Here is an 11563-nt window from a genome sequence, read left to right as displayed (position 1 = left end):
TTTATCAACTTCTGAAGCTCGGCTGAACGGGCGCAGTCCCCAGGCTTTCTCTACGCTCTAGAAGGACTTGGGTTGCCTCCCCATTAGATCACTTCTTACAGCCTTATTCAGTGTATATGTTCTTTGTTCAGTCTACAAACACTTATTAAGCACCTGCAGCATACCCAGTGTGTCAGAGATTGCTAGCTCCTCCCCAAGACCTGTCTTTCCCATCTTCTTAGTAAGACCCCCCCTCTGAACTTTAGCTAGTGGCCATGGTTGCCCAGAATAAAGAAACTATTTCCAGCCTCCCTTGCAGCTAGATATGGCCCTCTGAATGAGCTCTGGTCACTGGACTGCAATGGAAGCAACGTGTGCAGATTCTGGGTGGGGCTCTTAAAGGGAAAGGTGCGTACTTCATTTCCTTCCTTCCCTTCTCCCTGACGGCTGGACTGGGGACTCGATGTTGGGAACTGGAGCAGCCCCCATGGATCATCAAATGAAGCTGCCTGATAAGGACGACACAGCATCAAGCCAGGTGGAATCTTGCTCCCTGCTGAGTCATGAAGCTGCTACACTTGACTGCTGGCCAGACTTTTATATAAGAAGGAAATCAGTATCTGTCTTTTGGAATCATTGTTTGGGGAGGACGTCTGTTAAAATAGTTGAAGTCATTTCCTAATTAATACGTCAGGTGATGCTACGGGCAGTAGGGTTACAGGGCAAATTTCTGATGTTCTAATGGGAGAGACAAAGTTTAAACATGTAAAATAAATTTAAAAATAACAGATAAATATATGAAGGTCACAAAACAAATTATTATGACACAGAGTGACTGTGGGTGGGAGAACCCTTATCTAAGGTGACCCAGAAAAGCTTCTCCAAAGAAGGTGACGTTGGAGCTGAGGAGACTGAATGATGAGTAGGAGGTGGCTGTGGGCAGCGCTGAAGGCAGAACTTTACAGGAAGAACAAATGACACACACTAGAGGTTTGAACTGGGAATGAGATTGGCAAGTTCAAGATTCAGAAAGACATACATGTGTGTGTCTTTCTGTTAGAAAGTTGAGAATGAGTATTTTTTAAAAATTAAGTGTTTCTTGAGATGTATTTGTGCATTAATTAATTCCTTTGTGGATCTCCAAAGGCCAAATGGCTTTAATTTGCCTGTCTCCTTACCAGGAGGGAAAGGCACTTTGGGCACAGTTGCTGGCCAGTTTCCCACACTCTCATCTTGTGCTTTGCTACGACATCTGCTACACACTGTCCTTTGGCCTGGCTGATCTGATATAAATCCTCTTCTGCTATAATTCACTGCCCACAGTCCTGCCAATAAAAGCAAGGCTCATCCCTGCTGCAGAGAACTCTATTTCCATACCCAGCAGCACAGCTGCCTCCTTCTCCTGTGACCTTCCAGCCATGAAGTGTCTTTTCCTGTTTCTTGCCATCCTTCTGGCCACAGAACCAGTGGTATCAGGTAACTTGGGTGTCTCTCAGATGTCTGGGATCCTGGTCACAGACTTCTCCCCTCCCCCTCCTTTTCCGCCTAATTGGGCAACATCTGAAACCTTTCCTTATTTCAAGTGGTTTTGGGAGGTTTTCTAACAATCATCTCATGTCCACATCTCTCCCTGATTCTTTTTGCCAAGGTGGGGGGATGATAGAAGTTTGGAGCACATGAACTTAACGGCAGGCTAGTATTCTGGTGGGATCTTGGGAGAGGACTTAATGGTGAAGGGTTTGGTGCAGGTTTGGGAGTTGCTGGGAGCTTTGGGAGATTAGATTGAAGGCTGGGAAGGGGAATTATAAGGGGGTGGAAAGACTCTGGGGTTGAAGTGATAGAGGGAAGATGAGGATGAGCTAGAGGTAAGGAGTTGGGCTTTCTTGATGGCTTGGAGCAGGCTGGAGGAGGGCATGGGGTTTTGGGTTGAGTAGAGCTGGTGTTGGGGATTAGGCTGGGCCTTGGGCTGAGGCTGGCAGGTGTACTGGATGGTGCGGGGTGTTTGAGGTTCAGCTAGGTGATGGACAGCTGCTCAGGACTGAGTTTGGTGCCTTGATTAGATTGGGGTTTAGCTTGGAGTTGGGCTCCAGGGGCACTGGGTTTGGTACGGATGGGAGTTCTTATTAAGATTAGACTGGTATTTGAGTTTGGCTTGGGTGAATATGGGATCAAGGAGGACTGGAGATTGGGTTGTGGCTGGAGCTGGGACTTGTTGGGCTCAAGCTAGACAAGGTCAGGCTAAGGATAAGGAGCTGAGTCTGTTGAAACGTGGGTGAATCTCTTCCATTTCCTAGTATTACAGGTGTTCACGGTCCTTTTCCCATTATTCCTCAGCTCCATTAGGTGGGAACTTCATTGGCTTCATGTGATTGGCTTCAAAGTTAGGAGTAGGAGCTTGGGGGATATGAAGACAAAAAGGGGGGATTCTGAAAAAGGCTTTTGTAAAATCCTTAAGTTCTCAACGTTGGAACAATTGCCTCAGTTCTCTCCCCTCGCGAGACCTCTTCTTTCCTTTCCTGGGACTGGGTCTAGCATTACCTACTCAACTCTCTCCTTCCCTTTTCCCCTCCTGCCCCTCCTCCTCTTGTCTTTCCATTGAGGGATACTAACATCCTTAATGGTTGTTCCTATGCCCAGTAACAGACTGTTGGCTGAATGGACATTGCCGGTTGGTGTGCAAAAGTAATGAAGACAGCGTCACACGCTGCTCAGATCGTAAACGGTGCTGTGTCCTTAGTCGTTATTTGACGATCAAACCAATGACAATTGATGGAGTCCTCCCCTGGACCACTCCTCGCCCAACAAACAAGTAAATCATTAAAGCCAAACTTGACAATTCAGGGAAGACACATGGAAATCGTGGATAAAATTACTTTGCTTCAGTTTCCTTAGTTCCCACATTCCATTAAAACTCGCAAATCTGTTTCTTGTGTCAGTCAATCATGAGGAAGGTTATTCCAAATGGATTGAGGGTGGGGGGGGGGATGGCAGAATGGGTGTTAAGAATTAGCAGAGAGATATCGATGGGGTTGGGCCACATCCGTGGGGTAATGATTTCAGTCTTGGACATAGTTCCTCATCTACTGGCTTCAGGAAAGGCTATTGGATCAGAGTGGACTGAGAAGAACATATGAGAAGCCAAGAGACTTAAAGACACAGCTAATACCTTGAGAGTGGGAGAATCCTTGGGCTGAGAGAGTTGATCCATCTTGGGGGTGAGTGAGCTGGGGTGGACAGGGACTGAGTAGAGCCCAAATCCTTGGATTTCTAGGGAAGTTGGCTGAGATGCCTTTTTTTTTAAAGATTACTTTTTTTTTTCAGGGGGGAGGTAATTAGGTTTATTACTTATTTTATTTTATTTTTTGATGGAGGTACTAGGGACTGAATCCAGGACTAGCACTAGTACATGCTAGGAATGCACTGTCACCACTGAGCCATAACCTTTCCCCCCAAAATGCCTTTTGATGCTTGAGAGCCCACAGCCCCAAGGATCAGAAGGTTTCCAAATACCAAAAAAAAGATAAAGCACATAAATTTACTCATTTGTAATCAAATTTGTTCATCGTTTGTTTTTTACCTTCTTCTGTGGATTCATTGATTCATTCATTCAACCTCAGCTGTCCTGTCTCACTTATGAGTCAGACTCCATGCATATACACCTCTCAGAACTCCAGCTTCCCCATCTGTGAGATGGGGTGAATATAACCTATCTCAGGATTGCGGTAAGAATGAAATGGATAATGCAGAATGCAGTGCCCTGTCCATAGTAAGCCCCCAATAAATGTTAGCTGTTGTTATGTTCATTGATTTAAGCATTGGAGGAATATGTGCTGCGTTAGACTGTGAGGAAAACAGATGCCTGTCTCATTTGAACTAAGAATTTAGCCTGGGAGAAGACTAACCAGTCGGGAACAATGAAGAATTCTGATTGGACAGCTGGAGGACTTGGGGCTCTTCCTAGTCTTTGTCATCTCAAATCCTATTCTCTGGGTCTCATTTATCCAACACAGTTGTTCACCCCTGGACTGTGTTCCCTGCCGTGAGGTCAGAGCCCGGAAGTACTCTGAGGCACGGTGCCTGTCATAGAGACAGAGAGACAGAGTTCACTTTGAACCATGGAGATAATTTGCTCTCGATTCAATATTTCCATTCTTAGACTCTGGAAAGAGAGACCCCTCCTCCTCTGATCATGGTCCTACTCTGGGCTTCCTCTGGCTAAGTCCCTCCTCATGGGTGAGGAGTTCTTGGGGGTAAGGGGGCTTGATCTGCCCAGAGATCTGCCCAGACCACCTGCCCATGGTCCACTAGGCCATGCTTTGAGTAGCTGGGGTCTGGAACTCCCCACCCAAAGAACCCCTGTGCTTTCAGGGACTGCATGGACTTTCCCTCCAGGTTTACCCCTGGAAGGTGGGGTCTATTGCGTCTGCACATCTAGGCAGGAGAAATGCCAAGGGACACTCCTCTTTGCAGGGGCTGAGGGCAGAGCTTGGAGGTTCAGGCTGGAGTGTCCACGACTGCACATGAGAACTGGGTGGAGCTGGGGACGGGCAAGAAGAGATCTGGGCTGGGAGTTGAGCCAGCTCCTCTCGGGCTGCATGGACCTCTGACTCCAAGAGTTATAAACTCAGATCTGACCTTCCAGGTTATTCTGAAGGGATCTTTCATAAAGGGCAATAAGGTATATTTTATTTATGCTGCTTGTTAGCTTGATTCATAACTACTAACTATTCAGGCATAGGATACATGAACCTCTATTTGAATTCTTGTCTAGAAACCCACAACTGTTAGGGTTGAGCCTGGAATTCAGATCCTGCTCTGGCCTCACAGCCCACCTCCAAGCCCACTTCACAGCCTTCATGTCTGTGACCTGGGGTCTGAGGCTGCTCACCAGAGCTACCTGTGCCTTGAAGCCCTGGATGAGACCATCCAAAACACTTCCTTGCTGGCCTCCCTGCCTCCAGATATTCTTTGCATTAGTCTCTGTTATCAGGAGGATTATTTCTAGGAAGTTCATCTGACTGTGTTGCTCTCCTGCTTACATATCTTCCTCTGGTCCTCACTGCCCCGGGGTTGGGCATTCAGGACCTTCACGTGGTGGCCCAGCCTCGTTTCTCATGACTGCCACTCTTGGGCTTTCTCTTCAGCTCCCACCATCCTCCCCTGCTCCTCACGTTGCTTTGGTCCATGGGTCCCCACCACCTTGTCCCCATCACCAGGCTTATCTCTGGGATGAGCCCCTCACCCTTCAGAGCCCAGTTAATGCCCCACCCTGGAAAGCCATCACCCAAGCTCTGTCTCACTATTTCTTAATGATTCTAATGATAATAGCTATATAATAGTTGTCATCGACACTTCTGTGCCAGGTGCTGTTCTTGGTGTTTATAGGCCTGAAATCATTCTCTTCTTACAACAACCTTCTTCTTATCCCTGTCTCAATGGATGAAGAAACAGAGGTCTAGGAGGTGATATAATTAGCCAAGGTCACATGACATTAAGAGAGCAGAGATTCAAACTCAGCTCCGACTGGCTTCCCAAAGAGTCACTCTTAAGAAGGTATGGCACATATCCTGTTAGTGTGGAATTATTTGTCATTGTCCCCTTCCCACCCATCCCCAAACATACACATACCAGATGGAAATCCTCAGGGGGTGAGAAGACAACTTATTTACATCTGTATGCCTGGTGTTAAGCCCAGGGTGGCTCAGATGTGACTTTCTGGTGAACAACACTTGTTAAGATCCTCCTCTGTGCTTTACGTAGAGACAACCGTGGGGAATGGTGGGATGGTGGGGTGAAAAAAGGGCTTGGAACTCACTACTAAGTCACTGTAAATTTTCAGAAGATACCTAATCCCCTTGTCTGAATGTCTGGACTTAGGGTCTGGGCAGGTGAAATCTTGAAAATTTCGTCAAATTATTCTTTTGGGAGATAAGATTCCATTTCCAACTGCCTTGTCAAACTTTCTTTATTCCAGATAGCACTCAAACTGTGAGAATCTCTAATCTAGGCAACTTTCTCTTATCTTCCCATTTCACAGATGAGGAAACTGAGGTCCAAGGAGGAAAAGTAGCCTATGTTCATAAGTAGGTTCAAAACAATGACGGCATTGATAAGCAGATTTTCCTCTGAGTTCTGGTGAGAGGGCTACAGGGACATGGAAGGTGACATTAAGTCACTGTGGGTGATACTGTGGGTGGTGGCACATAGTGATATAGGCCTGGTAGGAGGGCAGGTGGGAGGAGCTGCAGCCCCCCTGACAAAAGCTTTCCAGTTAGTTTGAATATCTTTGAAACTCCTTTCTGGGGTGCCGTGGCCTCTCTCCAGGGGGGAAGATTGAAGCAGGCTGGCCTGCCTGCTCTCCCATCTCAGATGTATCCTCTGTACATTCTTCTTCTTCTTCTTCTTTTAGAAAGGTGTAGAATATCTATTTTCTTTCTTTCTTTTTTGGGGGGGTAGTAATTAGGTTTGTTTATTTATTTATTTTTGGAAGGGGTGCTGGGGATTGAACCCAGGACCCTGTGCATGCTGAGCCTGCGCTCTATGACTTGAGCTATACCCTCCCTGCCGTACAGTCTTCTTTTGGACCCAAGTCCCACATTGGCCTTCCTTCTCAAGGAAAATGGAAAAGGATCTCATCTCCAGGGGATATGACAGAAAGAGTGGTGTTTTTGCTCTTGTAAGGCTTCCTGGAATCTCTCTTTTCTTCCTTGTAGGCTGAGGAGTGAAGATGGGGATAAACTTTGTCTGTGGAGAGCAGGCGCCCCTGAGATGAGGGGTTGACCCGGCGGTTGTAGAAGCGTTGACCCCAAAGCAAGGATGGCTGGGCACCTGTCCTGGACCTTTCCTGGGACTGATACACAGGCCTGCTGGTGTAGCTTAAGCTCAAGTCAGCCTCTGTTTGCACAGCAGTGTCCACAGTCTGAGTTACATTTGATACTTGGATGAGGAATTCATCTTTGATTCTTGTCCAAGCACCACACGAATAAAAATATTTCCTCCTTATCTCTCCTCATCCTTGCTTGGACAACATATGTTCTTTGGTGAAAATAAAATTGAATAGATCCCTTTTATTCAATGCAAGGGTTTAGGTTTTCAGTGTGTGTTTGAGTGTGTGTGTATTAAGCCCGTTTGGACATAGGGGACCCTATGTTCTTAGCAGCAAGTTCAAGGCCTGGCAAAGAGTGGGTGCCACTAACCATTTGAGGAATGAATGAGAGGCCCTTGAATGCCAGTTCAGAAGTTTGGGTTTGATATTGAAGACCATAGAGGGCCAGGGGTCCAACTGTCATTATCTAAAAATCAGTTATACTTCTATATCCTATCACTGAACATGTGAACATTGAAATTAAAATTACAATACCATTCACAATCATTCCAAAAAAATAAAACGCTTAAGTGTAAGCCTAATAAAACATGTACAGAAATTGCAGGCTGAAAACTATAGAATGGTGATAAAAAAATCAAAACTATAAATAAGTGAAGAGACATAGTGTGATTATAGATTGTAAGATTCAACGAGGAAATATGTCAACTCTCCATAAGTTGAAAGACACATTTATCACAATTGTTATCAAAATTCCAGAAAGCTTTTTTGTGGACATAGATGAGATTATTCTGTCTGTATCTCGTCTATAAAGAAGTCCACAAAGGAATGGGCATAGCTAAAAACAAAGAAAAAGTCAGAGGAATGATTCTACTAGGTTTCAAGATTTATATAGCTAAAGTAACCAAGACTGTGTGTTCCTGGTGGAGAGACAGCCACATAGATCAGTGGAACAGAATAGGAAACTCAGAAATTGCCTTACACAAGTACAACCAACTGATTTTCCACAAATTAACCCCAAATAGATCACAAACTTAAATGTAAAATGTAAACTTGTAGAAGAAATATAGGAAAAACTTTCAGACCTAGGGCTAAGTGAAAAGTTCTTGGAAATGAAGAGCGTTAATCCAAAAAAGAAAAAAAAATCAATAAATTGGAAATGTAAAATGTAAAACTTTCACTCTGTGAGACCCTGTGAAAAGGATAGATGGAAAGACAAACTACAGACTGGGAGAAAAATCACACATCTGGCAAAGAACTTGTATCCAGAATATAAAAACAACTGTCAAAACAGTGAAAAACAAATGATTCAATTTGAAGAAAAACATGAAAAGATATTTCACTGAAGAGGATATACAGATGGCAAATAAGCACATGAAAAGATGTTCAACATCATTAGCAATTAGGGAAATGCAAAACCACAGTAAGGTTCCCTACATACCTATTAGAACCACTAAAATTAAAAACAGTGACACCATATAATCCTGCAATCCCACACCTGGGAATATATCTGAAGAAAACTCTAATTTAAGAAGGTACACGCACCCCCATGTTCACAGCAGCACTATTTACAATAGCCAAGACATGGAAGCAACCTAAATGTCCATTGACAGATAAACAGATAAAGACGATGTTATACACACACACACACACACACACACACACACACACACACACTGGAATACTACTCAGCCATAAAAAAGAATGAAATAATGCCACTTGCAGCAACATGGATGGACCTCAGGATTACCATACGAAGTGAAGTCAGTCAGACAAAGACGAATATCATATGATATCACTTATATGTGGAATCTAAAAAAATGATACAAAGAAACTTATTTACAAAATAGAAATAGACTCACAGACACAGAAAACAAACCTATGGCTACCAAAATAGAAAGTGGGGGAAGGATAAATTAGGAGTTTGGGATTAAAATAGACACGCTACTACATATAAAATAGATAAACAAGGACCTACTGTACAGCACAGAGAACTATATTCAAGATGTTGCAATAATGGAAAGGAATCTGAAAAAGAATATATATACATATATACATATAAATGAATCATTTTGCTGCACATCTGAAACTAACACAACATTGTAAATCAACTATACTTCAATTAAAAAGTAGTGACAATACCAAATAGTGGAAAGGATGCAGAGAAACTGGATCTTTTATACACTGTGAAATGGTACAACCATGCCCTGGAAAATTGTTTGGTAGTTTCTTTCTTAAAAAACTAAATACACAATGACTATACTACCCAGCCAATGTACTCTTGGGCCTTTATTCCAGAGAAATGAAAATTTAGTTCCAGCAATTTGTAGGCAAATGTTCATAGCAGCTTTATTTTCTAAGGGATTCGTTAAATAAAAAGACTTATTTTTTTGGACCAGTTTTAGGTTCACAGCAAAATTGAGAAGGGACGGATTTCCCGTAGCTTTTTGCCCGCATTGCTGCAGGACCACTCCTATTTTCAACATCTGGTACATTTGTTACAATTGATGAATCTACATTCAAATCACCCAAAGTGCATAGTTTACATTAGGATCCACTCTTGGCGTTGCACATTCTATGGGTTTGGAAAAATGTATGATGACATGAATCCACCAATATAGTATCACCCAGAGTATTCTCACCACCCTCCAAATCCTCTGTGCTCTACCTACTCGTCTCTTCCCCTACTCCAATCCCTAGTAACCACTGCTCTTTTTTATTGTTTCCTTTTCCAGAATGTCACATAGTTGGAATCAAACAGTATTTAGCCTTCTCACTTTGGCTTCTTTCACTTAGTGATTAATATGCATTTAAGCTTCTTCCATGTCTGTTTATAGCTTGGTAGCTCATTTCTTTTTTAGCGCCAAATAATATTCCATTGTCTGGATGTATCACCATTTATCTATCTTCTCACCTACTGAAGGGCATCTTGGTTGCTTCCAAATTTTGGCATTTATGAACAAAGCTACTATAAATCTCTGTGTGCAGATTTTTTCCTGGACATGAAATTTCAAGTCCTTTGGGTAAATACCAAGGAGTGCAGTTGTAGGATTATAAGGTCAGATTACGTTTAGTTTTGTAAGAAACCACCAAAATGTCTTCCAAAATGGCTAGACCGTTTTTCATTCTCACCATCAATGAATGAGAGTTCCTGTTACTCCACTTCCCTGCCAGCATTTGATGTTTTCACTGTTCCAGTTCTGGGTCATTCTAATAGATGTGCAGTGGTATCTCTTTATTGTTTTAGCTCTTTATGTTTTTACTATGCTCTCTGACTCATCAGATCTATGTTACTGCTAAATAGAAATTAACTGTTTTTGTTTTTGTTTTTGTTTTTTTGGCCAGGCAGACGTCACATCCTTCGATGCATGGGTAACTTGGGAATCTGTAGACCCTCTTGCAAAAAGGCTGAACAGCCCTACCTCAACTGCAGAAATTATCAGTCATGCTGCCTCCAGTCCTACGTAAGGATAGACATTTATGGCAAGGAGGGGAAAAACGACTGGAGCCAAGAGAACCGCTGGCCAAAAATATCTTGAGTGCTAGTGATCACCATCCTCAACCTGCTGCCAATACCCCTCATTAAAATTCATGCACCTGCCAACCTTGTGTGTCTTTCATCCATTGGAAATCGCAGTGAGAGACTGGGTTTTGCATGGTGAGAGATCTGTCCCACTCTGGATCCAGACCTGTGAGAGAGAAGGCTGGAAACAACTGGAGTGACCAAGAGAGAGAGAATCTAGACACATCAGTGATGATGGGGAGAGAATGTGCTTGAGCCCATTGAGGAGGGGTTGCAGGGTGCAGGCAGAGCCGTGACTTAGTCTGTGCTATGTTGGACTCAGTGGGGGGGACCAGAACCAGTGGGAATGATGCATAGGGCAGTAGACGGAGGTCCTGTAACAAATACATCCTAGTCCAAGGAAGAACTCCCTAACCAGCTGGTGTAATGTAGAATAAGTCTTCCTGTCAAGGTTTCAAGTTGTGATGCTGAATGTCTGTTTGGTGATTACCGTGGAAGGACCTGAAACATCAGATGCCGTTGCTCTTTCTGATGATCGTTAAGGTCTTTTACTTCTTGAGAAGCTAGGAGGCTTGTGTCCCTCAGTTACAACCAACACTAGCTTTTAAAGGTAAAATTCTAATTTGACTTTTTAATGTCTTACCTCTACTAGTATCTTATTTTCTAATATCTGCTAATATTTCCATTTTAGTTCCACATTTTGTCAAAAGGAGAGTAGCCGAGCTTGCCAATTATCTTTCTCGATTTCTCTGCTTGTCCTCAACGCTTTACAATTTGCTTTTGTGGTTATTGTTCTACTGATTCTGGCCAAGGTCACCAGCAGAACTTGTTTTTAAAAGTTTCATATTTGTTGCTCAATTTCTATCTCACTCGGCCTCTTGGTAGCATTTCCAACCACAGTTCATCCCCTCCTTGACAATCTTAACTTGACTGGCTTCTGTGGCTTCACTCTTCTTTTTTTCCTCCTAACTTTTGGGCTGCTCTTCATTTATTTTGGGGTGTTCCTTTTCTGTCCTTTGTCTCACTGCATTCCTCTGAAGTTTCTCGTCTCTTGTGAGAATAAAAACCCTCCTCCTTCCTGGGAAAAGGTTGACAGCTCTATAGCCATGATAGTAAATAAATATTTTGAAAGGTTTTAAACCTTTCTCATTGAGTAGAGACAACTTGGTTTAGTGAACACACCTCTGAAAACCAAATTCTCGTGGATAGCATTATGCTTTGAAGGTCAGCCAATCAAC

At 43.3% G+C, this 11563-nt stretch overlaps 1 protein-coding gene across 1 annotated transcript; it reads left to right on the top strand.

Annotated features, from left to right (window-relative positions):
- The first annotated feature begins 1300 nt into the window (after window positions 1–1300).
- Window positions 1301–10406, top strand: DEFB119 (defensin beta 119). Its single transcript, XM_006192533.2, has 2 exons — window positions 1301–1455; window positions 10148–10406. Exons 1-2 carry the CDS (start codon window positions 1398–1400, stop codon window positions 10339–10341), a joined length of 252 nt encoding a protein of 83 aa, XP_006192595.1. The 5' UTR covers window positions 1301–1397; the 3' UTR covers window positions 10342–10406.
- Window positions 10407–11563: the final 1157 nt, after the last annotated feature.

Source organism: Camelus ferus, chromosome 19 (assembly GCF_009834535.1).
Source record: "Camelus ferus isolate YT-003-E chromosome 19, BCGSAC_Cfer_1.0, whole genome shotgun sequence".
Classification (NCBI taxonomy): Eukaryota; Metazoa; Chordata; class Mammalia; order Artiodactyla; family Camelidae; genus Camelus; species Camelus ferus.
Note: the sequence above shows the minus strand (reverse complement) of the source record. Positions and strands in the feature narration are given on the sequence as shown.